This window comes from Amblyraja radiata, chromosome 17 (genome assembly GCF_010909765.2).
Source record: "Amblyraja radiata isolate CabotCenter1 chromosome 17, sAmbRad1.1.pri, whole genome shotgun sequence".
NCBI lineage: Eukaryota > Metazoa > Chordata > Chondrichthyes > Rajiformes > Rajidae > Amblyraja > Amblyraja radiata.
The window spans coordinates 47,396,461-47,423,722 of NC_045972.1; the positions used below are offsets into that span (position 1 = coordinate 47,396,461).

Sequence of the window (27,262 nt, forward strand, 5' to 3'; positions counted from 1 at the left end):
GAAACCCGAGTTCCCGGAGAAAACCCACGCGGTCCTGAGGAGTACGTATAAAATCTGTTTATAAGCTCTACAGAACATACAAAGAGCAAGTAGTGACAGTCGGTACAGCAGTAAACCAGAGTGCTTTAATTAATGGTAGACAAAAATGCTGGAGAAACTCAGCGGGTGAGGCAGCATCTATGGAGCGAAGGAAATAGGCAACGTTTCGGGCCGAAACCCTCCTCCCTCCGAACATTTTATCTGCTTCAGTTAATTTTTTTTAAATACCAGACGGGTTTTGTGTAAGTAATTTATTTGCCAATTTACGTGGAACGTAGAATGGTACAGAACAGGAACAGACCCTTCGGCCCACAATACCCGTGCCGGACATCATGCCAATACCAAATCTTAGCTGCCTGCACATAATCCACAACACTGCCTATCCAAAAGTCTCTTAAACGCCACTACTGTCATATCTGCCTCCACCACCACCCCCGGCAGCTCGTTGCAAGCACCCACCACCCTGCAAAGGGTGTGATTTGAACACACATCTGTCTGGTGCTGTTTGAGCCTCTGTGTATGCTGCTCTCCCTGTTTTCAAAATGTGTGACCAGGCCCTTGTGAAGCTTTGTTACTGTTAGTCAATAGCACGCTCTTGAATGTGGCCAACCAAAGCTCGCAAAGGAGTTGGGTTTTTAACCCGAAGATAGACACAAAAAGCTGGAGTAACTCAGCGGGACTGGGAGCATCTCTGGAGAGAAAGAATGGGTGGCGTTTCGGGTCGAGACACTTCTTCAGACCCGAAACGTCACCAATTCCTTCTCTCCATGGATGCTGTCTGTCCCGCTGAGTTACTCCAGCTTTTTGCGTCTATCTTCCGTTTAAACCAGCATCTGCAGTTCCTTCCTGCACTAGTAATAACTCTCACATCAGCAATTAAATCTCGCCTGATAACTCTCTCTTGTGAAGAAGGGCCCTTCCCTGGTCGATGTTTCAACTGTGGAGGTACACGGCAAAAAAAAATAGTTTAGAGAGTCATATCACATATTGAGATTTAAGATGTGCGAGAACTCCACATTCCGCTCACTGGCCGTGTAACAATAATACCTCCCGGTGGAAGGGGGGGTTAAATGCTTATTTAAATACTCTTATCACATCAGATGTAACAACTATCCAGAGTAGGGTGGAGGCAAGTGTAGTTACAACTGGAGGCGCCCGCAATGTTTCCACCAACTAACTGATTGATTCCACTTTGCTCGCAGTAGCAATGTATTGGTCTAAGCCGGTAATATTTGAAGGACTGCAGGCTGATTTAACTTCACCCATGATGTACTCGCCCGGTCTCTATATAAATGTGATGTAGAATGAATGAATGACATAATAGACTGCGTTTGCCAAGAACCCATCCTGACGATCGATAATATCTTGTTATGAAAACACTTGGAGACAAAACACCGTGCGTTGTAAAACAAAACCTTATGGGTGTATAAAACTGCCGTTTTTATTGTTCTGTTTCGCTATTTCTACCGAAGCTCTGAAATTGTCTTTTAAACACTGATCCCTCAAAACAATAGGGTACTTGGTGTAAGGGCGGCACTAACAATCTGGTGTGTGTGTGTGTCTGTGTGTCTGCCTGTGTGCGTGCCCGTGTGTGTGTGACTGCTTGATGGTATGTGTGTGGTCGTGTGTGTGTGTGTGTGTGTGTGCCCGTGTGTGTGTGTGTGTGTGTGTGTGCCCGTGTGTGTGCCCGTGTGTGCGTGTGTGTGTGTGTGTGTGCCCGTGTGTGTGTGTGCCCGTGTGTGTGTGTGCCCGTGTGTGTGTGTGTGTGTGTGCCCGTGTGTGTGTGTGTGTGTGTGTATGTATGTGTGGTGTGTGTGTGTGTGTGTGTGTGTGTGTGTGTGTGTGTGTGTGTGTGTGCCCGTGTGTGTGTGTGTGGAATTGGAAACAGTCGCTACTGCTGTGTTATCTATCCAGGGTGTGTGTGCATGCGTACAAAGCTGCCCGCTGAAACACAGCGCGTCGATCGGAGAATGAGCCTCATTCATTCGCTGAACTGTTCCCCCAACCACCCACCCACCCACCCACCGGGCGCCGGGCGCTGGAGTATCGCTCGCTGCGCCTCACTCACTCTAGCGACAGAGCTTCCTGCCGCTCTCCGCCGTGTAACGTGTGCGATCTTTGGAAACAAGTCCCATTTTTCTTGGCTGTGGAAAATTCTGCCCTCAACGTCCAGATCACTGTGAATAACACGGCAAGAACCGACCCTTTCTGACCGTGTCTTTGCCGAGGATGGAATTAACCCAGTGAAAAGTTTGTTCCCTCAGACTCCGGCCAGGGGAATGAATGAATGAATGGTTTATGTGTTGAACACGCCGTGAGATTGGAGTGGGGAATTGACGGGCGAGTGGAGGTAGGTAACGGGGCAGCAGCGCGACCCGAATGGACAAGTGGTTCGCTTAATCCCGGATAGCTGGATCTTCGCTGCCCTGGCATGCAGCCGCTTGTGCTGGACTGGCGCACCCCGTGAGTGAGGACCCTCGCCGTTAGACACTGCACTCTCCACATCCCCCGAAGAGGCTTCGAGAGAAGCCGGCACTTCCTCGACGAGAGAATGGTGCTGGAGAAACGCTTTTTCCTCATGTTCAAAGGTGAGTCAGAAATAAAAAATATATCTAATTAATGTCGCCATCTACAGGAAGGTCCTGCGGTGATTTATACACCGACCAGTTCTGTCCTAAATAATGTACTCTTGCCTGCCCTTTGTTTTATTATAGAACGCTTTTGTCTTAATGCCCTGATGCTATTGTCAAGACCTCGCCCGAAAGCCATGTTTTAAACTGGCGGGGAGCGGGTATGTCTCGACTCGGCTAATGTCCAAACTATTGAACACAAATCCCTCCAACATCATGCCAAATCGATTCTCAGTCACAAGTTTACACAAGCCCGTGCAAGGCTGTGAAGAAGTGTCTACAACCGTAAACCTGGTCAATGGAATGGACTGGTGGGGGGGGGGGGGGCTGTGTAAAATGGATGGGGAAAAACCAGTGGGGATCATTGTGGATCCGCTGATGCTCAGAGGTTTAGGGCGACGGGATCAGAGAGAGAGGGGGGGCGGTTAGAGCGAGTCGTGGGGTTTAGAGAGAGACGGTCAGGAAGAGACAGGGGGTTTAGAGAGACGGGGTCAGATAGACGGGGGTTTAGAGCGAGTAATTTGGTTTAGAGAGGGTTAGAGAGAGGGGAGGGGGTAGGGGTAGAGGGTCAAAGAGAACCCGAGGGTTCAGAGCGATATGGGGGTTTAGAGAGACAATAGACAATAGGTGCAGGAGTAGGCCATTCGGCCCTTCAAGCCAGCACCGCCATTCAATGTGATCATGGCTGATCACCCCCAATCAGTACCCCGTTCCTGCCTTCTCCCCATATCCCCTGACTCCGCTATCTTTAAGAGCCCTATCTAGCTCCCTCTTGAAAGCATCCAGAGAACCTGCCTCCACCTCCCTATGAGGCAGAGAATTCCACAGACTCACCACTCTCTGTGAGAAAAAGTGTTTCCTCGTCTCCGTTTTAAATGGCTTACTCCTTATTCCTAAACTCAAGGCTTAGGGCGACGGAATCAGAGAGGGGGGGGGGGGGGGTTAGAGCTAGTCATCGAGTTTAGAGACAGGGTCAGGCAGAGACAGAGAGTTTAGGGAGACGGGGTCAGGGAGAGAGAGGGGGGGGGGGGTAGAGACAGAGGGATTAGAGAGAGACGGTCAAAGAAAATCCGAGGGTTCAGGGCGATATGGGGTTTCGGGAGGGGTTTAGAGAGTTGGAGAGTGTCGGGTGCAGACGGTTTAGAGAGGGGTGGGGGATTGCAACCTTCACGTGGTCCAACCAATGCAATCAACCTGGCGTGCACGGTTTAGAGGGATGGAGAGAGAGAGACAGGGGGCTAAGAGGCTGGGAAAGATGCGATGCTTGTGGACAGGGTTCACAGAGACCGGCAAAAGAAAGTGTCACATCCAGTGGTACACAAACACAGCTGGAGAAACTCAGCGGGTGCAGCAGCATCTATGGAGCGAAGGAAATAGGCAACGTTTCGGGCCGAAACCCTTCTTCAGACCATCCAGTGGCGGCTCCGTGAACGAGCGGGCACTGGGGTTGGGATGGGATTGACCGATCCATGGCCGGCGGTGCTGAAATGGACAGCCCCGTGCGCACCGCACGGAGCTGTCCGTTTCAGCACCGCCGGCGAAGGCGCTAGGAGCCAGCGCCGTGGGCTCCCCTCCCCTCCACACCCTGCCCACACATGCACCCCTCCAGCACTCCGTGTTTTGCTCAGGACTCCAGCATCTGCAGTTCACAGTGTCTCCGTTCGCCCGCCTTTAGATCGCTATTTCCCTCTCATCAACACAATTACCATTTTCTTGCCAACATCAAACTTCTCTGTGGAATCTGTGTGAGTCTATGGAATTCTCTGCCTCAGAGGGCGGTGGAGGCAGGTTCTCTGGATGCTCACAAGAGAGGGTCAGATAGGGCTCTTAAAAATAGCGGAGTCAGGGGATATGGGGTGAAGACAGGAATGGGGGTACTGATTGGGGATGATCAGACATGATCACATTGAATGGCGGTGCTGGCTCGAATGGCATACCCCTGCGCCTATTGTCTATTGTCTATTTCCCTCTCAACACAATTACCATTTTCTTGCCAACATCAAACTTCTCTCTGCAACGAAAAAGTGCTCCTACACCTTTAGATCAAACCCGCTGCTAATAAACAACGGAGTTGCGAACGCGTTTGATTACACCTGGAACCTAATACCCAATAGCAGCGGTCCGGGTTCAAGCCGATGGGTTCATCTTGGCCGGCAGTGCAGCAAAAATGTCGGAGATATTCACTCCGACCACTGCATTAGTGGGACCTCGCCTTGGTTGGATTAAAATGTCAACATCGTTGAATTAACACCCAACACCAAACACGAAGCCGGTCATCTGCTCGGCACAGAGCCTCTTGCCCAGAGAAGGGGACTCGAGAACCAGAGGACGTAGGTTTAAGGTGAGGTGGGAAGATACCTAATAGGAACCCGAGGAGCAACTTGTTCCCACAAAGAGTGGTGGGTGGATGGAACGAGCTGCCGAAGGAGGTTGTTGAGCCAGAGACTGTCGCGACGTTTAAGAAACATTTAGACGTGTACATGGATAGGACAGGTTTAGAGGGATATGGGCCAAACGCAGGCAGGTGGGACTAATATAGGTGGGACATGTTGGCCGGTGTAGGCAAGTTGGGTCGCAGGGCCTGTTTCCACACTGTATCTCTATGACTCTGTGTTGGAGTTTGTTGCTCATGAACATTTCAAGAGACAAGGACCAATGCACCTTACACGGCCAATACTTCACGCAGTGACTGGTCATCTCGCTACTGGGATGAATTCTGCATCAAGATGTAGGTCAGGTTCATGAACGAGAGCCATCCCCTCAAAAAGAAAGTCTTACCCTGCCACTCGGGCCAAAGCTAAACATTTGGAAAGTTGGTACATACTGATCTGCGAAGGTCAAGATACAAGATATATTTATTTGTCACATGTGCCAGTTGGCAGAGTGGAATGTGATCGCCATTTGGGAATGGTGATTTGGGGATTGGTGTGAACACGACACTCCGGCCAAAATAGGGAGGGACATTGTGCATCTTTGGAGTCTCTACTCCAAATCACCGGCCAAGTGGTAAGGCGCGGGATATCCAAGGCTAGTGGATTTCAGGTGACGTGGATACAAGGAACTGCACAGGACACGAAATACCGGAGCAACCTAGCAGGTCAGCCAACATCTCTGAAAAACACGTATAGGTGATGTTTCGGGTCGGGACACTCCTTCAGACCGTGGGCTGTGGAGATCTAGCCAGGGACTCGACTTGAGCTGCAGGTTCAGCTGGTTTTATTCACTCTTCACAGAACCCTGTCGTCAATTGATTCCATTCAATTCAATTCACAACCCAGAGACCGGGGTTCCATCCTGATCTTGGCTGCTGCTGTGTGTGTGTAGCTCGCACCGCGTGGATTTTCTCCGGGTGCTCCGGTTTCCTCCCACATCCCAAAAACATGTGTGGTCACAGGTTAATTGGCCCTCTAAATTGCCCCTAGTGTTGTAGGGGGTGGATGAGAAAGTGGGATAACATAGAACTAGTGTGAACGGGTGATCGATGGTCGGCAGATACTCGGTGGGCCGAAGGACCTGTTTCCATGCTGTATCTTTCCATGAATGAAGATGTCTTGCGGAGACGTATGTCACAGTGTGAGGTTCCCTAGCGTTAGAACAGATACATCTCCTTGTGTTCATTGACGAGCCACCACCACACAACAAAACAGCCACTCGCTGGAGGGACTCGGCGGGTCAGGCAGCATCTGTAGAGCAGAATAATTGAACCAATTATCCAAAATGCTGGAGAGACTCAGCATATGTGGAGAGAAGGACCGGCTGTAGAGGCAGGAAACATGTTCCCGATGTTGGGGGAGTCCAGAACCAGGGGCCACAGTTTAAGAATAAGGAGTAAGCCATTTAGAACGGAGACGAGGATACACTTTTTCTCACAGAGAGTGGTGAGTCTGTGGAATTCTCTGCCTCAGAGGGCGGTGCAGGCAGGTTCTCTGGATGCTTTCAAGAGAGAGTTAGATAGGGCTCTTAAAAATAGCGGAGTCAGGGGATATGGGGAGAAGGCAGGAACGGGGTACTGATTGTGGATGATCAGCCATGATCACATTGAATGGCGGTGCTGGCTCGAAGGGCCGAATGGCCTACTCCTGCGCCTATTGTCTATTGTTCTACAGTATATTAACCCATTTTCCCATCCACTCCCTACACACTAGCGGTAACTTACAGAGGGCCAATAGACCTACAACCCACCCCCCATGCGGTCACAGGGAGAACATGCAAACTCCACACAGGCAGAACCCAAGGTCGGGATGGAACATGGTCTCTATCTCTGTGAGGCAGCAACTCCACCAACTGCACCACAGTGCCATTCAGTTGTTACACCATCTCTTTAACGTAGCTTAAACACAGAAAAATGCGTACTCTAATAAGAAATGTGGGGATGATCAGCCATGCTCACATTGAATGGCGGTGCCGGCTCGAAGGGCCAAATGGCCGACTCCTGCACCTATTGTCTGTTGACAGAGTCTAAAGAAGGACCCCGACACGAAACCTTATCTGTCCATTCCCTTTACAGATGCTGCCCGACCCACTGAGATACTCCGGCGCGTTGTGTTTTGTGCAAGATTCCCAGCATCTGCACTTCATTGTGTCTGCATGTTATTGCCACTTAATGTCTGAAAATGAAGAACGTTCCCAATTGATCCCGGCCGCCCCGGGAAACTGCAGTGGAACGCAAACTTAATGCAGGCGAGGAGATGACAAGCGAATCTCTCCGCTCGGATGTGCATTCAATCACACATTCAATCCCAAACAGCGTGGGTACAGCACAAGAAGATAGACACAAAATGCTGGAGTAACTCAGCGGGACGGGCAGCATCTCTGGAGAGAAGGAATGGGTGACATTTCTTCAGGCTGAGAGTCAGGGGAGAGGGAGACAGAGATACGGAAGGGCAAGGTGTGAAACCGATAGACAATAGGTGCAGGAGTAGGCCATTCGGCCCTTCGAGCCAGCACCGCCATTCAATGTGATCATGGCTGATCATCCCCGATCAGTACCCCGTTCCTGCCTTCTCCCCATATCCCCTGACTCCACTATCTTTAAGAATTCTATCTAGCTCTCTCTTGAAAGCATCCAGAGAACCGGCCTCCACCGCCGAGGCAGAGAATTTCACAGACTCACAACTATCTGTGAGAAAAAGTGTTTCCTCGTCTCCGTTCTAAATGGCTTACCCCTTATTCTTAAACTATGGCCCCTGGTTCTGGACTCCCCCAACATCGGGAACATGTTTCCTGCCTCTAGCGTGTCCAAGCCCTTAACAATCTTATACGTTTCAATGAGAACCCTCTCATCCTTCTAAATTCCAGAGTGTACAAGCCCAGCCGCTCCATTCTCTCAGCATACGACAGTCCCGCCATCGCGGGAATTAACCCTGCACAGACTCACTCAATATCCCTGGGGAGAATGTGAATAAGTGTTGTCATTTATTCAGAACGATCAATACTTCCAATCAGATATTGTGCTAAATGTGTAACGTTAATGTACCGGAATGAAAGCCATTTGTAGAGCTGTCCAACTCTGCACATGCTGAGATAAATCCAAACGTTGGTGTGAAATCCAATCAATATTAATTAAAATTTACATGAATGAATCTTTGGAGGTGAAAATCTAATATGTATCAAAATGCTTATAGACAATAGGTGCAATCGGCCATTCGCCATGGCTGATCGTCCCCAATCAATAACCCGTGCCTGCCTTCTCCCCATATCCATTGACTCCACTAGCCCCTAGAGCTCTATCTAACTCTCTCTTAAATCCATCCAGTGACTTGGCCTCCACTGCCCTCTGTGGCAGGGAATTCCATAAATTCAAAACTCTCTGGGTGAAAAAGTTTTTTTCTCACCTCAGTCTTAAATGAGCTCCCCTTTATTCTAAGACTGTGGCCCCTGGTTCTGGACTCGCCCAACATTGGGAACATTTTTCCTGCATCTAGCTAGTCCAGTCCTTTTATAATTTTATATGTTTCTATAAGAATCCTCCTCATCCTTCTAAAATCCAGAACACGGGAAAAACATGGGCAATAAAGCACAACATGTAAAATAAAGTGTGTATGAAGGAAGTACAAGACGCTGGTTTAAATCTCAGATCGACACAGAATGCTGGAGTAACTCAACGGGACAGGCACCATGTGTTTTTTTTTAGGAAATGGTTTTAATACTCGCGGATAACGGATAAGGGATATGGGGAGAAGGCAGGAACGGGGTACTGAATGTGGATGATCAGCCATGATCACAGTGAATGGCGGTGCTGGTTCGAAGGGCCGAATGCTCTACTCCTGCACCTATTTTTTCTATGTTTAAGAAGGAACTGCAGATGCTGGAAAATCGAAGGTAGACAAAAATGCTGGAGAAACTCAGCGGGTGCAGCAGCATCTATGGAGCGAAGGAAATAGGCAACGTTTCTTTCCGAAACGTTGCCTATTTCCTTCGCTCCATAGATGCTGCTGCACCCGCTGAGTTTCTCCAGCATTTTTGTATACCTCCTATTTTTCTATGTTTCCAAGGACGGTGGTGCTACAGAGCAGTACATTCTCAACAACTAACTCAATAATGTCATCGTTTTATTTAAACAACCCCAGCATTGATGAATCCACAACACACTACAAAGACACGTAGTGCTGGAGTGACTCAGCGGTCCAGGCAGCATTTCTGGAGAACAATGACAGTCATTTCGGGTTGGGACCCTCCTTCAGAACAGAAACCTCGCCTATCCATGTTCCCCAGAGATGCTGCCTGACCGACTGGGTTACTCCAGCACTTCGTGTCTTTTTTCTTTTTTTTGGTGAACTGGAATCTGCAGTTCCTTGTGTCACACCAACAATCCGCGCTCGCTGACTTTTCCAGCATTTTAACGCCGAGCTAGGAACGCATGCAGAGATTGTCACACGCTGTATATTTTTAAAAAAACACTATAACTCAGACAAAATCTCTGCCGTGATCGAAGGTTTATTTATAGGTCAGTGTAGATGTACAGCAAAAACGTCACCCATTCCTTCTCTCCAGAGATGCTGCCTGTCCCGCTGAGTTACTCCAGCTTTTTGTTTCCGTCTCCAATTTTTATATTCAGTGAATTGATTGAAATTCATAAGAAGCTCGAAATCAAACGATAAGCAGCGGACAATTACAGACGTCCAGTGACATTGGAAACTTGCAATGATCCTTCCCAAAGATTGCATTGTACTTATCAGTCACGTGTACTGAGGTGCAGTGACATTCATTTGTGTGTACAGTTCAGCAGAAGTATCACCGCACATAAGTTCAAAAGTCCAGAACCAGGGGCCACACAGTTTAAGAATAAGGAGTAAGCCATTTAGAACGGAGACGAGGAAACACTTTTTCTCACAGAGAGTGGTGAATCTGTGGAATTCACTGCCTCAGAGGGCGGTGGAGGCAGGTTCTCTGGATGCTTTCAAGAGAGAGCTAGATAGGGCTCTTAAAAATAGCGGAGTCAGGGGATATGGGGAGAAGGCAGGAACGGGGTACTGATTGGGGATGATCAGCCATGATCACATTGAATGGCGGTGTTGGCTCGCAGGGCCGAATGGCCTACTGCTGCACCTATTTTCTATGTTTCTCTGACACTGATCCGTGGTTTTGTGTTTGCAGTGTGGTCGCTCCTCGCTGTGACGGGTGGGATCGCGTCCATACACAAGGCTGAAGGTGAGTGAGTGTGTATTGCTGATGTTATTGCCGGCAGTTCACTTGATCGCGTTGCTCCCTCTCGATTCTCATAGCGGCAGCTCAGGCTCTGGGGGCAATCATAAGTGACAAATATCATCTGCCCACTTTGGTCGATGCCATGAAATACTGCCGGGGAATGTATCAGCGCTCGCTGTCCAGCATTAGAGCCCAGTTTGTGTCTAACTTGATGTCCCCTCAGTCTTAACGGGCCATCGCCCCACCCCGAACTATTTAGGTTGCAGCCGCTAAATAAGTGCGAGGCCGCAGGCCACTGCAGCGAGGGTTGTACACTCCCGGGGTCACCGCACCTGTCCTTGTCTGGGTCACAGTATTCAGCCCCGCGGAGTGACTCTATGACTCCCCTCCCATGAAATTGCCAATCTTATTTCCTATTGTGGTCTATTTATTTATGCAGATTTAGTTGAATTTAATTTAGAGATACAGCATGGAAACAGGCCCTTCGGCCCATTGAGTCAATGCTGACCATCGGCCACCCGTCCACACTAGTTCTATGCTTCCCCCACTTTCTCACCTACTCCCTACGCACCTGGGGCGATTTACTGAAGCACGTCTTTGGGATGGTCAAGCAAAAATTGCAAATGAAAGATATTTGATCATCTAAATGGCCAAAGGGAAGTTTTCAGAACGTTTGTCTCTCATTGCTGTTGTGACGAGGCAGATGTGTGCAATCAGTTCGAGTGCCGTCAGATCTCAGCATCTGGGTCTCAGTTAGGAATAATTACACGTGGTGATTAAAATTGAAGGGTTGCCAAGAGATCTGTTGTAACGTGCACACTGGAGACTGTCCACAATTCACTTACACAGTGTAACAAACTGTGCTGTACAAAGTGTTGTACACCTATCCCAGCAGATCGCTGGAATCCACTGGAATTTAGGAGGATGAGAGGATATTTTGCAGAAACATATAAAATTCTTAAGGTTTAAGAAGGAACTGCAGATGCTGGAAAATCGAAGGTAGACAAAAATGCTGGAGAAACCCAGCGGGTGCATCAGTCTGAAGAAGGGTTTCGGCCCGAAACGTTGCCTATTTCCTTCGCTCCATAGATGCTGCCGCACCCGCTGAGTTTCTCCAGCACTTTTGTCTACCTAAAATTCTTAAGGGATTGGACAGGCTAGATGCTGGAATTTCCCCCCCAGTGTTGGGGGAGTCCAGAACCAGGGGTCACAGTTAAAGAATAAGGGATAGGCCATTTAGGACTGAAATGAGGAAAATATTTTTCTCCCAGAGTTGTGAATCTGTGGAATTATCTTCCACAGAAGGCAGTGGAGGCCAATTCACTGGATTTCAAGAGAGAGTTAGATATAGCTCTTAGGGCTAATTGAATCAAGGGATATGGGGACAAAGCAGGAACGGGGTACTGATTTTGGATGATCAGTCATGATCATATTGAATGGCGGTGCTGGCTCAAAGGGCCGAATGGCCTACTCCTGCACGTATTTTCTATGTTTCTACGTTTATATGATCCTTCCCCATTGAGAGTTGCCATTCCCAGCAAACTGGGTATTGTAATAGCTTTTATAAAGCTGATTTTCATGTGGCTGACATTCTAATAGTTGGTCAGTATATTCTGCCTTTTATATAGCTACCAAACTTTTCTAAAGTTTCCTGAAGTACATAAAATCATTTAGATTTTGCTGCAGACTTTCCTTCAGTCCGTGACTATTCAGTTTCCATAAACCAAATTTTGCAAAATGCTGAATTAAAATTAGCGGGGTCCGAAATAATCGATTTCATATGAAATTGAAATTGTGTAATTGAAATTGTGGTAGTTTGTTGATTGCAGGGCAGGTTGCCAATAATCCATGATCAAATGAATGGGGTTGAGAGGGAAAGATAGATCAGGCATGATTGAATGGTGGAGATGGGCCGAATGGCCTAATTCTGCTCCTATCACTTATGAACTTGTGAATACTCAACATACTAGTGACACAACCATCTTGGAAGGAGAAGTGCATGTTCCATGTATACTGTAATATTCAGGGACTTTGATTAATACTGATTTTTCTCCACCTCTATGGTGTTCAATCAATAGTTCATTTTTATCATTCTCCCAATCCTAACTCCAAATGCAATCATTCCATCAATCAGTAATTTCTACGCTTCATCAGACAGTAGCATCGTTATTACATGTGTAGGAAAGACCTGCAGATGCTGGTTTAAATCGAAGATAGACACAAAATGCTGGAGTAACTCAGCGGGACAGGCAGCATCTCCGGAGAGAAGGAATGGGTGACGTTTCGGGTCGAGACACTTCTTCACAGAGTCTGAAGAAGAAGGCTCTCGGCCCCAAAAGTCACCCATTCCTTCTCTCCAGAGATGTGCCTGTCCCACTGAGTTACTCCAGCTTTGATCCATATCTCTTTGGATGCTGTCTTTGTGGAGTTTGCACGTTCTCCCTATGACCATGTAGGTTTGCTCCATCTACCTTGGTTTCTTGTTGCATCGGAAGGCATGCTGGTTGGTCGGTTAATTGATGCACTAAGTTGTGTAGATGAACAGTGGAATCTAGTGAGTAGTTGAGGGAAACTTGGGAGAATAACAGGCTGGGATAGAATTGGTTAAGAATGGGTGCTTGATGGGCCGAATGGACCAACCAGCCTTTCTCTACATCGTCTCTGTCTATGACTGGGAGTCTGGCTAACTGTTTGACAGGGCTCAATATACACTTGTTCAGCAAGGCAGAAAGGTGTACAGATGTCAACTAAAGGCCAGCTATCACAACATCTGGCGAGGGCCTAATTAAGATATCAATCTGCGTCGAAATTAATTAGCATTTAGAAAAATATGGATTTCATGGACTGTAAGTAAAAACCAGTAGGCAGAATGGATTTGTTAAACAAAGAATCGTGTTTGCATTGACTGGTCTGATGTCTTCAGTGAAGTAGCAGAGAGGATCGTCAAGGATTGGCTGTTCACGCCTTTTTGGAAAGTCTTTTGTCGGCCTGGGTTTAGATACATCAAGCACACTTTCAAAATTTACCAGTAACCAGGTGCACCGAAGGGCTTGCTTCTGTGCTATGACTATGAATCTACGACTCTTTTAAAAAAAGGTATATGGATAGGAAAGGTTTAGGGGAATGTCTTTAGTTTTAAGGGCCTGTCCCGCTGTGGGAGGTAATTCAGGAGTTCTCCCGAGTTTTCCCCTGATTCGAACTCGGAGAATGTCCGTAGCGGGCGGGTCCGTAGGAGTTTGTGGATGTCCCATAGCGGCTCGTACAAGTAATGGTAGGTACTCGGGAAATCCGGTAAACTCGTGACATTTTTTCAACACTGTGAAAAATGTCCACGAGTAAATAAATACTCGTGATGAAAAAAGTTGTTACTTTTTACTCGTACGAGCCGCTACGTGACATCCACGAACTCCTACAGACCCGCTACGGACATTCTCCGAGTTCGAATCAGGGGAAAACTCGGGGGAACTCTTGAATTACCTCGTACAGTGGGACAGGGGCTTAAGTCTAGTTCATTATATTGTTACATATACCGAGCTACAGTGAAATTGATGCCTGACCCACTGAGTTAGTCCAACGCTTCATAGAGTCAGACAGCATGGAAACACACCCTTCAACACAACTTTTCCCCAACTTATGGCACATATAGAAAAATGTACATTTCCGCAGGACGTTCGTGTTCATGCGGCCAATGTTCAATAATTCATTTTCATTGCACGAGAGTCAATATTAACCAACAAGATTCAAGTACAAAGAGGAATTGGGAGTATATGTGTATCATTTCAAAAATATCCAAGGTTATGGAGTTACAAGGTGTCAGACCTTTTGAAAGACATTTGGACAGATATATAGATAGGAAGGGTTTTGAGGGATATGGGCCAAATGTGGGTATATAGACTAGCCCAGTTGGCATGGACAAGATGTGCCGAAGGACTTATTTCTGTGCTATGACTATGAGACTCTTTTTAAAGAGATATATGGATTGGGAAGGTTTAGCGGGATATGTTTAGTTTTGTTTTGGTATAGTGTATTATTGTTGTGTGTACCAAGGAACACCAGGGATACATTGCCTGAACGGGAGGTCGGAGCAAATTCAATAATCACTTTTGAAATGGCACTGGATTCATATTTGAAGTTGGTAAACATGTGCAGCTACATGGAAAGATTCGATGAATGAGGCTAATTCGACAGCAAGTAAGGAAGTCATTGCTCCGTATTCAGTACATGTGACAATTAAACACTCTTGACTTGACTCTTGCCGAGTCTTTTGCAAAACTAGCACAGAGAATATACAGTGCCTGACTCAAAGCCAAAGTACGAGTTCATTCCAAGAGCTCTCCCGAGTTTGGCCCCGATTCGAACTCGGAGATTTACGGTAATGGCCACTCGTCGGTACTCGGGGCTCTCGTGGACAGTTTTCAACATGTTGAAAAATCTTCACAAGTCTTCCTGAGCTTACCTGCCGTTAGCGAGTCTTCCCGAGTACCTGTTGTTAGCGTTACGAGCCGCTAAGAGACGTCCCCGAGCTCCGACGTACCCGCTACGTTCATTCTCCGTGCTTACCACGAGTTTGATTTTTTTTTAACTCGGGAGAGCTCTTGGAATGAACTCGCACCGTGGGACAGGGCTATAAGCACAAATTTGAATGCATTCCCAGCCACTGTAACTTGTATTTCCAGTGGAGCTACTTGTAAGATGTAAACAACCAGATTACCAGAAACAGCCATGGCGGTGCAGGCTCGAAGGGCCGAATGGCCTACTCCTGCACCTATTTTTTATGTTTCTATGTTTCTATTAAGGCACAGAGTGCTGGAGTAACTCAGCAGGTCAGGCAGCATCTCTGGAGAGCTTGGATAGGTTTACGTTTCGATTCTGGATCCTTCTTCAGAATGATCAGCCCCGATCCAAACCATCACCTATCCAGGTGCGACAAAGGTTCACCTGTATCTCCTCCAACCTCATCTACTGCATCCGCTGCTCTAGATGTCAGCTGATTTACATCGGGGAGACCAAGCGTAGGTTGGGCGATCGTTTCGCCGAACACCTCCGCTCAGTCCGCAATAACCTACCTGAACTCCCGGTGGCTCAGCACTTCAACTCCCCCTCCCATTCCCAATCCGACCTCTCTGTCCTGGGTCTCCTCCATTGCCAGAGTGAGCAACAGCGGAAATTGGAGGAACAGCACCTCATATTCCGTCTGGGGACCTTGCGTCCGTATGGCATTAACATTGAATTCTCCCAATTTTGCTAGCCCTTGCTGTCTCTTCCCCTTCCTTAACCCTCTAGCTGTCTCCTCCCACCCTCCCATCCGCCCGCCCCCGGGCCCCCCCTCCCCCTCCCCTTTTCCTTCTTTCTCCCCCCCCCCCCACCCCCCATCAGTCTGAAGAAGGGTTTCGGCCCGAAACGTCGCCTATTTCCTTTGCTCCATTGATGCTGCTGCACCCGCTGAGTTTCCCCAGCAATTTTGTGTACCATCACCTATCCATGTTCTCCAGAAATGCTGCCCGACCCGCTGAGTTACTCCAGCACTTTGTGACCTTTTTGTGTAAGCCAGCACCTGCAGTTCTTTAGTGGGACAGGCAGCATCTCTGGAGAGAAGGAATGGGTGATGTTTTGGGTTGAGACCCTTCTTCAGGCGCTTCTGAAGAAGGGTCTCAACCCGAAACGTCACCCGTTCCTTCTCTCCAGAGATGCTGCCTGTCCCGCTGAGTTACTCCAGCATTTTGTGTCTATCTTCGGTTTAAACTAGCACCTGCAGTTCCTCCCTACACCTGAAGTTCCTTGTTCTTACAAATGGACAGAGCAGCCTGGTCGGTGACATCGGGGTGTAGTCAGTCTGAAGGAAAGGGATGAACCTATACACCTGAGAGTGACCATGGTGCCTTATCTTCACAGGGTCCAGGTTTGCGGAGGGCCAACTCCAGAACTATGCTGTCCCTGCCCGGCGAGATGGCACCTCCACTGACGACAAGGGTAAGCTGCGATCGTACACGTGGTCCCAACTCACTGCTGACCAGGGGGGAAAGCCCGGGGGCCTCAGCACCAAGACACATACTATCCTTGCCCACTTCCTCCAGTCTGCCACCCCAGCTTTTATCCCATCCCCTTCCTTGCTGGCGTGTGTCCAGTCATCCTCCCCAAATGCACCAAACTCTCACTTTAGACTTTAGAGATACAGTGCAGAAACAAGCCCTTTGGCCCACCGAGTCCATGTCAACCAGTGATCACCAGGGTGAAGCCTGTATGTTCGTGAGCAGTCGCCCAGAGTCAGTCGTACCTTGTTCTGGTCGCCGCTGGATTTTCAACATGTTGAACATTTTCGGCGACCTGCAACAACCTATGACGGGTGCCAGCAAGTCGCCAAAAAAGTTGCGTAAGTGGGACAGGCCCTTGACTCTACTGTCCTTGAGACCATGTTTACACAGAGGGTGGTGGGTGCCTGGAACGTGCTTACAGGGGTGGTAGTTGATGCAGATCTGATAATGGTGTTTAAGAGACTTCATAAGTTCATAAATGATAGAAGCAGAATTAGGCCATTTGGCCCATCAAGTCTACTCCGCCATTCAATCATGGCTGATCTATCTCTCCCTTCTAACCCCATTCTCCTGCCTTCTCCCCGTAACTCCTGACATTTGGATAGGTAAATGGATATGTCGGGAATTAATGGGTTAAATGTAGGTGGATACGTGATGGTCTTGGCATCATGTTTAGCACAGACATTGTGGGCCGAAGGGCCTGTTCTTGCACTGTGTTGTTCTCTGTGCGATGTTACAACAGTTAGTACATCTCTCAGTACACACTCAATTAGATTTTCTCAAAACTCAGCCTCGAATCAATCAAATTCCAACCACTGGCATTTTATAGAACACAGGACACTAAGATTAATTTAAAGTGCACTCTCTGTAGATTTGGTACCAACCTGTCACTGCTTGTTTCCATTCATTTTAACACCATAGCACGGATTGTACAAGTGCTTCCTCTTCAGAAAAATCAATGTTTTTTCTGGAATCAAAAGGCATCCCTGAACTGACAAAACTCCCCCTCTCCCATCCCCCCCCCCCCCTCCCCTCCCCCCTCCTCCCCTCCACTCCACTCCGTACCTCCCCCCCTCCACTTCCCTCCCCTCCTCCCCCCAACCTCCACTACCCCCTCCCCCCCTTCCTCTCCCCGCCCCCTCCCCCCTTCTCTCCCCGCCCCATCCCCTCCCCTCCCATCCCATCCCACCCCCCCTCCGCTCCCTTCCCCCTCCTCCTCCCCCCAACCTCCGCTCCCCCTCTCCCTCCCACTCACTCCTCCCCCCCTCCACTCCCTACCTCCCCTCCCCCCCTCCCCTCCCCCCCCCCACTCCTTCCTCCCTCCACTCCCCTCCACTCCATTCCCCCCTCCACTCCATTCCCCCCTCCACTCCCCTCCCCCCCCCCCCCTCCCCATATACATACCAGCCTCTGTGTGACAAAGTTGCCCCTCGGGTTCCTATGGAATCTTTCCCCTCTCACCTCACACCTTTATTTTCTTATGATCTTCATCCCCCCACAGTGAGTAAAAGACTGCTTTACCCAATCTGTTCCCCTCATGATTTTATACACCTCTATAAGGCAGAGACAGATAAGATTCTTGATTAGTGCGGGTGTCAGAGGTTTATGGGGAGAAGGCAGGAGAATGGGGTTAAGAGGGAGAGATAGATCAGCCATGATTGAATGGTGTAGACTTGATGGGCCGAATGGCCTCATTCTACTCCCAGCACATGACCTCATGACCCCTCAGCCTCCTGTTAGGAATAAAGTCCTAAGCTGCCGACTCCCTCTAGCTCAGGCCCTCGAGTCCTGGTAACATCTCTGTGAGTCTTTGGAGGGTATGAAACATATGGCAACTATTCACGTTCCCTCCACGACCGCCTTCCGCCTGCACGTAGCCGTTCACTCGCGCACAATCTCACTACATCGTGAGCCTCCCTCAACCACTTGGAGCCCTGTTTTTTACAAAATGCTTTCAAACTAAGGGGCGGCGCAGCGACAGAGTTGCTGCCTCACAGCGCCAGAGACCCGGTTTCAATCCTGACCACGGGTGCTGTCTGTACGGAGTTTGCAACGTTCTCCCCGTGACCCGCGTGGGTTTCCTCCGGGCGCTCCGGCTTCCTCCCACACTCCAAAGACGTGCGGGTTTGTAGGTTAGTTTCGCTTCAGCAAATTGTAGATTGTCCCTGTTGTGTAGCGTAGTGTTAGTGTGCGGGGATCGCTGGTCGGCGCGGACTCGCTGGGCCGAAGGGCCTGTTTCCGCGCTGTATCTCTAAACGAAACTAGAACGTTTTTTAACTGCACAGAAATTTGCCTCTGACGTGGAAAGGAATTCTTGAAACGCACCAATAATGTGGAATGATATAAAAAAGAATGAAAAATACAGAAATCCGTCTAATTCCTCAACAGAAAGCTACGGATGGAAACCCGTGATTTATTTGTTCATTATTAATGTCCTTAATATTCTAACCTTGTGCAATAATGTAGCAGAACATTATCACCATCTTCAACATTATAACATGAAGATCAGATGTGTCGAGCAATTATGAAGAATAATCGCCACTTCATCACACTGTTCAACACTAATAGAATATCAATATATTTAAACATGGCAACAAGGAAATGCTTCATCTTTGAGGGTGAGGGGAGGGACACGGTGTTGAGAGAGTCTAAGTGGGTGGGAGGCAGAGTGAGTGACACAGTGTCGCAGCAGGTAGAGCTGCTGCCTCACAGCGGCAGGCAGTGTTTCGGGTCGAGACCCTCCTTCAGACTGAAAGACAGGGGGAAGGGAAACGAGAGATATAGACGATGATGTTGCACAGAGAGATAAAGAACAGTGAATGAAAGATATGCAATAAGCTAACGATGATAAAGGAAACAGGCCGTTGTGAGCTGTTTGTTGGGTGAAAATGACAAGCTGGTGTGACTTGGGTGGGGGAGGGATAGAGAGAGAGAGAGAGAGAGAGGAAATGTCAGGGCTACCTGAAGTGAGAGAAATCAATATTCATACCACTGGGCTGTAAGCTGCCCAAGCGAAATATGAGATGCTGTTCCTCCAATTTGCTTTTAGCCTCACTCCGACAATGGAGGAGACCGGGGACAGAAAGGTCTGGGTAGGTAGACACAGAATGCTGGAGTAGCTCAGCGGGACAGGCAGCATTTCTGGAGAGAAGGAATGGGTGACGTTTCGGGTCGAGACCCGTGTCTATCTTCGGTTTAAACCAGCATCTGCAGTTCCTTCTTACACACAAGGATTGTGTAGGAATGGGAAGGAGAATTAAAGTGTCCCAGCAACCGGGAGATCAGGTCGGTTCAGGCGGGCTGAGCGAAGGTGTTCGGCGAAACGATCGCCCAGTCTGCGTTTGGTTTTGCCGATGTATAAGAGTCCACATCTTGAACAACGGATACAGTAGATGAGGCTGGAGGAGGTGCTAGTGAACATCTGCCTAACCTGAAAGGACTGGACAGAGTCGAGTTTAGTTTAATAATAATAATAATAATAATAATAATAATGATAATAATAATAATACTTTAGTTTAGTTTAGAGATACAGCACAGAAGCAGGCCCTTCAGCCCATCGAAGCCATACCGACCAGCGATCCCCATACACTAGCACTATCCTACACACTAGGAACAATTTACAATTTTTATCAAAGCAAAATAGCATACAAACCTGTACGTCTTTGGAGTGTGGGAGGAAACTGGAGCACCCGGAGAAAACCCACGTGGTCACAGGGAGAACGTAGAAACTCCGTACAGACAGCACCCGCGGACAGGATCGAACCCATGTCCCTGGTGCCGTGAGGCAGCAACTCTGCCGCTGCACCACCCTGCTGCCCCCTCCAGCACTTTGTGTCTTTTTTTGGTACGAACCAGCATCTGCAGTTTCTTGAATGGATTTTATACTTATAAAGCCCCTGTCCCACTTAGGAAACCTGAACGGAAACCTCTGGAGTCTTTGCGCCCCATCCAAGGTTTCCGTGCGGTTCCCGGAGGTTTTTGTCAGTCTCCCTACCTGCTTCCACTACCTGCAACCTCCGGCAACCTCCAGGAACCGCACGGAAACCTTGGGAGGGGCGCAAAGCCTCCAGAGGTTTCCGTTCAGGTTTCCTAAGTGGGACAGGGGCATTAGCACTTGCCAACCGCCATGTTCCACTGTGCAGCTGAGATATTAATGCAAATCCAAGTAAAGTCAGCGTGCTTTGTTTTACAGAGGGACTAAACTTCATGCCCCATCACAAGTCAGGAAAGCAGTGTGGAGTGTGGGTGCGGAATGACAACGGTGGATACTTTGCTTCACCAAATTACCCCAATACCTACCCCGCCAACAGAGAATGCATCTATATCCTGGAAGGTAACGTTAGCTCCAGAGTCAATTGAGTTTTATTGTCATGTGTCCCAGGTAGGACAATGGAATTCTTACTTTCCGCAGCACAACACAATATGTAAACGTAATACAGAACAGAAGATACAAGTTTGATGTGTCTATACACCATAGACCATATAGACAATAGGTGCAGGAGGCCATTCGGCCCTTCGACCCAGCACCACCATTCAATGTGATCATGGCTGATCATCCACAATCAGTACCCCGTTCCAGCCTTCTCCCCATATCCCCTGACTCCGCTATTTTAAGAGCCCAGTCTAGCTCTCTCTTGAAAGCATCCAGAGAACCTGCCTCCACCGCCCTCTGAGGCAGAGAATTCCACAGGCTCACCACTCTCTGTGAGAAAAAGTGAAAATAGACATACGCAATAAATAAACAAATAAATGAATAGATAAATTGATAAATAAATAGACAGATATATATCTCCAATTATCTGAAGTCCAGTGTCGATTCCCAATGAGGATCTTTCCACGTTATGAATCGGGGATTAACTTCAGTCTGAACAAGGGTCTCGACCTGAAACGTTGCCTATTTCCTTGGCTCCATAGATGCTGCTGTACCCACTGAGTTACTCCAGCATTTTTGTGTACCTTCGACTTTCCAGCATCTGCAGTTCCTTCTTAAACATTAACCACCGTACTTATTTGAACAATGCCTCCACATAATTTAGATTTTTTAGTTTAAAGATACAGCGTGGAAACAGCCCCTTTGGCCCGTTGGTGACCAGCGATCGCTCGTTCACTCTAGTTCTATGTTATCCTACTTTCTCATCCACTCCCAATTCACCTACAAACCCGCACGTCTTTGGGATGTGGGAAGAAACCGGAGGAAAGCCAGGTGGTCGCAGGGGGAAGGTACAAACTCTACACACAGACAGCTCCAGAGGTCGGGGTGGAACTCGGGTCTCTGGCGAAGTGAGGCAGCTGCACTACCCGCTGCACCAATACACCGCCACGCCACTTGCACCTCCATGGATATTCCTTCCTTTGATAACGGTGAAACTTTAGGTAGGCTTGGCCTGGGGAGAACTATTCTTATTGACAAGACAGAGACACAATGCTGGTGTAATTCGGCGGGACAGGCAGCATCTCCGGAGAAAAGGAATAGGTGACGTTTTTTGTCGAGACTCTTCCACTGACTCTCAGTCTGAAGAAGGGTCTTGACCCAGAACGTCACCCATTCCTTCTCTCCAGAGACACTGCCCGTCCCGTTGAGTTACTCCAGCATCTTGTGACTGTCTTGAAGAAAGACTGGATAGACTCGGCTTGTACTCGCTAGAATTTAGAAGATTGAGGGGGGATCTTATAGAAGCTTACAACATTCTTAAGGGGTTGGACAGGCTAGATGCAGGAAGATTGTTCCCGATGTTGGGGAAGTCCAGAACTAGGGGTCATAGTTTAAGGATAAGGGGGAAGTCTTTTAGGACCGAGATGAGAATTTTTTTTTCACAAAGAGAGTGGTGAATCTGTGAAATTCTCTGCCACAGAAAGTAGTTGAGGCCAGTTTATTGGCTATATTTAAGAGGAAGTTAGATGTGGCCCTTGTGGCTAAATGGATCAGGGGGTATGGAGAGAAGGCAGGTACGGGATACTGAGTTGGATGATCAGCCATGGTCATATTGAATGGCGGTGCAGGCTCGAAGGGCCGAATGGCCTACTCCTGCACCTATTTTCTATGTTTCTATGTATTCGGCGTGAACCGGCGTGCGTCTGCAGTTGGTCCCTGCGTGTATTTTTATTGATACATGGTTGTGTTTACAGCGGCCCCTCGACAAAAGATAGAGCTGACCTTTGACGAACGCTACAACATCGAGCCGTCCTGGGATTGCCGGTTTGACAACTTGGAAGTAAGGGACGGGCCATTTGGCTTCTCCCACGTCATTAACCGTTATTGCGGCCAGCAGAGCCCCCCGCTCATTAAATCCTCGGGAAGATTCCTTTGGGTGAAATTCACGTCCGACGAAGAATTGGAAGGGTTTGGATTTCGAGCAAAATACACCTTTGTTCCAGGTAACTACCTCAACAGACTAGGTGGCCTAGGTTATTAAGTTTAGCTTAGAGGTACAGCGCGGCAACAGGCCCTTCGGCCCACTGAGTCCGCACCGACCAGCGATCCCCGCACACTAACATATCGGCGCCCAATCTATCAACCACTGTTGTATAACGTTAGTACCTCCACCAATGTACTTTGGCCAACGAGAGTTGTTTTTTTAAATGTGCTATAGAAATAAAAGTGACTTGACTTGACTTGGCTAACACTATCCTACGCACACCAGGGACAATTTTACAATTATACAAAACCAATTAACCAAACCTGTCATCTTTAGAGTGTGGGAGGAAACCGGAGATCCCAGTGAAATCCCACGCGGGTTACAGAAAGAAAGTGCAAACTCCGTACAGACAGCACCCATAGTCGGGATCGAACCTGGGTCTCTGGCGCTGTGAGGCAGCTACTCTACCACTGTACCACTTTGCTGCTCCTTTGAGTGTAATGTATGACGTATTTGATTATGTTTCTCACTGTGTTTGAGAAACGCCTCATATCAGCCGACACATCTTTTGTAGCTCTTTGTGTTTACTGAAAGTTACTCCACACAATCTAAACGTCACTTCAACGGAACCCACATGGCACGAGCCTTCTACAGGGGATGGGGTGGGTTAGACAAGAGCCCAAGGTATCAGTGGTAGATTTTAAAACATATCATTAGCCACAATAATGTGAATGTACAGATCAGAAGAGAGGCACCTTCATTTGAAACTCGAGTACAGGAGCAATAACAGGTAGCACGCGTTGTAGGGAGGAACTGCAGATGCTGGTTTAAACTGAAGATAGACACAACAATGCTGGAGTAACTCAGCGGGACAGGCAGCATCTCTGGAGAGAAGGAACAGGTGATGTTTCGGGTCGAGACTCTTCTTCAGACTGACATCAGGGGGGAAGGAGATAGATTGATAGGGAAGTGTAAGGTGTGAAAACAGGGCAAAGGGGATGGAGATCAAGGAAAGTGTGGAATAGATCATTGTTAGCTGAGAAGGTAACAAACAACAAAGCAAACAGAGATAAAATGTAGTTGGAGACTGTAAGATTGGTCGGGGAACTTGGGTGGGGAGGGGATGGAGAGAGAGGGAAAGCAAGGGTTACTTGAAGTTAGAGAAGTCAATGTTCATACCGCTGGGGTGTAAGCTGCCCAAGCGAAATATGAGGTGCTGTTCCTCCAATGTGCGCTGGGCCTCACCCTGACAATGAAGGAGGCCCAGGACAGAAAGGTCAGTGTGGGAATGGGAAATGAACATGGTGTTTGCTTTGTAACTGTTGTTTTATACATGACAAGAGACACAGAGTGCTGGAGTAACTCAGCGGGTCAGGCAGCATCTGTGGAGAACATGGATAGGTGGCGTTTCACAGAGTGCTGGAGTAACTCAGCGGGTCAGGCAGCATCTGTGGAGAACATGGATAGGTGACGTTTCACAGAGCGCTGGAGTAACTCAGCGGGTCAGGCAGCATCTGTGGAGAACATGGATAGGTGACGTTTCACAGAGTGCTGGAGTAACTCAGCGGGTCAGGCAGCATCTGTCGTGAACATGGATAGGTGACGTTTCACAGAGTGCTGGAGTAACTCAGCGGGTCAGGCAGCATCTGTGGAGAACATGGATAGGTGGTGTTTCGGGTCGAGACCATTTTTCAGACTGATTGTGGTTGGGGGGGGGGGGGGGAGGAAGAAGGCCGGATGGGGCAGCACAAAGCCTGGCAGGTGATAGGTTGATACAGGTGAGGAGGGTTTCTGAATAGGCAGATGGTTGGACAAAGACGAGAGATGAAAAGACGGAAGGTTTGAGACAAAAGGATTATAGAGTTGCGAATTGTGAAGCTAGAGGAAGGAATATGGGTGGAAGGAGAAGGGGAGGGAAGAAATATGTGCGGGTCCAGGTGGGACACCACAGAGAGAGGGGTGGGGGTGATATAGGGAAAGAATGGAGAAGAGGAAGGCTTGTTTCAACATTGATTTACACCCAGTTTTTCACACGGGGAGTGGCAGATACAACAGTAGCACTTTGGGTGCTTTAGGATAGGCACAAGGACATGCAGGGAATGGAGTGAGATGGGTCACATGCAGGCAGTGGACATTAGTTTAACTTGGCATCATGTTCGGCACAGACATTGAGGGCAGAAGGTGCTGGAGACACAACATGCTGGAGTAACTCAGCGGGACGGAGAGAAGGAACGGGTGACGTTTCAGGTCGAGACCCTTCAGAAAGTGTGGACAGTGTTCCTGTACTGTACTGTTGTGTGTTCCGTGCTCTTAAATTGAGATAACATTCAGCTGGTCCTATCTTTGCAGATCCTGACTTTATTTACCTCGGTGGAATCCTGAATCCTATTCCAGGTATCGTTACACTTACAACTTCAAAATGAGCTTTTAACTTTGTGTTTATTGAATAAAACCTTAATATGTTCTTTCTTTTTCCACCACCTCTCTCTGCTGTCTCTGCCTAGATTGCCAGTTTCAATTATCGGGCTCTGATGGGATTATCTACTCCAGTCAGATTGAGAAAGAGGGGAAAATAAAACTGGGAGAAGCCATTGACTGCATTTGGACTGTGAGAGCGCCAGCCAAATCTAAAGTAGGTCGTGTCTGCTTTTGTACTTTGCACAAGGCTGCGTGTACGACAAGACATGTGTATTAAGATGTAGACACAAGGAACTGCAGTCGGTGGTTCACAAAAAAAGGCACAGAGTGCTGGAGTAACTCAGCGGGTCAGGCAGCATCTGTGGAGAACAGTGATAGGTGACGTTTCACAGAGTGCTGGAGTAACTCTGTGGGGAGAAGACAGGAACGGGGTACTGATTGGGAATGATCAGCCATGAACACATTGAATGGCGGTGCTGGCTTGAAGGGCCGAATGGTCTACTCCTGCACCTATTGTCTATTGTCTAGTGTCTATTATCTCTGGAGAACATGGATAGATGATGTTTCATGTTGGGACCCTTCTTCAGATTGAGTCTGAAGAGAGGTTCCGACCCAAAACATTACCTATCCATGTTCTCCGAAGGTCAGTATGAGAATGGGAAGAGGAGTTAAAATGGTTATATGTTGAGACCAAAAAGGCTTTGCAATGCTAGCTCGGGTTCATTCAGAAGTGAAGGGAACGTTGTTTATGAAAAGCTTCTTCAGGTTGATCTGTTGGTCCTGGTACAAGTGTGGAGAGGCAGTGAGCGTGCTGATTTCTCCACAATTAGTGATGGTTTACAATAAATTCAAATCTCAAAGGATTCAAAATCAATGACAAGGAAACTTTCAACTTATTCTCATTGATCGACATTTTGGTAATAATTTCAAACTGTGCTCACAAAGAAAATCCACTGTATCTTAGACAATAGACAATAGGTGCAGGAGTAGGCCCACGCAGTCACTGGGAGAACGTACAAACTCCATAGAGACAGCTCCCGTAGTCTGGTTTGAATCAGGGTCTCTGGCGCTGTGAGGCAGCAACTCTACCGCTGTGCCACCGTGCTGCTTCCTCTGTTAAAACACACAAAAAGTCCAAGATAAATGAAACAAACATGTAGCTCTCTCTTTCTCACAGACACATGTCTCAGAATAAGAATATTCTAGTTGGAAAATTGCATTCTTAAAGCAATGTTTCTCACAGCTTAAATTATTAGTTGAAAGCTAATTTGAGACAAGGTTTGTGAGTTGATGTATAATGGACTGTTGTTACAGTGTCATTGAAGCAATCCATGCATTCTGCTACTGTTCTGCATCTGAATGAATTGAAATTAAGCTCAAACTTATTTCATCGATTCCTTTTGTTGAAAAGACAATAGGAAAAATATTGTTGTTGTTACAGTTGTACAGGGCCCTTGTGTGGAGTTTTGGTCTCCTAATTTGAGGAATTACATTCATGCTATTGAGGGAGTGCAGCGTAGGTTCACCAGGATGGCGGGACTGACTAATGTTGAAAGAATGGGCCGACTGGGCTTGTCTTCACTGGAATTTAGAAGGATGAGAGGATATCTTTTTGAAACATGTAAAATTCTTAAGGTGTTTATCTCCTCCAACCTCATCTATTGCATCCGCTGCTCGAGATGTCAGCTGATCTACATCGGTGAGTCCAAGCGTAGGCTTGGCGATCGTTTCGCCGAACACCTCCGCTCGGTCCACATTAACCAACCTGATCTCCCGGTGGCACAGCACTTCAACTCCCCCTCCCATTCCAAATCCAACCTCTCCGTCCTGGGCCTCCTGCATGGCCAGAGTGAGCACCACCGGAAATTTTAGGGGCAGCACCTCGTATTCCGCTTGGGCAGTCTGCACCCTAGCGGCATAAACATTGAATTCTCCAATTTCCGGTAGCCCTTGCTGTCTCCTCCCCTTCTCAGCTCTCCCTCAGCCCTCGGGCTCCTCCTCTTCCTTTTTTCTTTCTTCTCCCCGCCGCCCCCCCCCCCCCCCCCCCCCCCCTCCTACACCAGTCTGAAGAAGGGTATTGGGACGAAACGTTGCCTATTTCCTTCGCTCCTTAGATGCTGCTGCACCCGCTGAGTTTCTC

At 48.1% G+C, this 27,262-nt stretch overlaps 1 protein-coding gene across 2 annotated transcripts in view; it reads left to right on the plus strand.

Moving 5' to 3' along the window:
* Nucleotides 1-2,055: 2,055 nt before the first annotated feature.
* The window catches only part of neto2 (neuropilin and tolloid like 2), a 48,172-nt gene continuing 22,965 nt past the window's right edge, over nucleotides 2,056-27,262 (plus strand). The window contains exons 1-7 of one of the 2 annotated variants that reach the window (XM_033036403.1): nucleotides 2,056-2,627; nucleotides 10,266-10,319; nucleotides 16,209-16,286; nucleotides 20,541-20,681; nucleotides 22,475-22,723; nucleotides 25,054-25,098; nucleotides 25,209-25,336. In XM_033036403.1, coding sequence (XP_032892294.1) covers nucleotides 2,591-2,627; nucleotides 10,266-10,319; nucleotides 16,209-16,286; nucleotides 20,541-20,681; nucleotides 22,475-22,723; nucleotides 25,054-25,098; nucleotides 25,209-25,336 — 732 coding nt within the window. In that variant the 5' untranslated portion in view covers nucleotides 2,056-2,590. The remainder of the gene's footprint in view (nucleotides 2,628-10,265; nucleotides 10,320-16,208; nucleotides 16,287-20,540; nucleotides 20,682-22,474; nucleotides 22,724-25,053; nucleotides 25,099-25,208; nucleotides 25,337-27,262) is intronic. The other variant, XM_033036404.1, reaches the window with a different exon arrangement.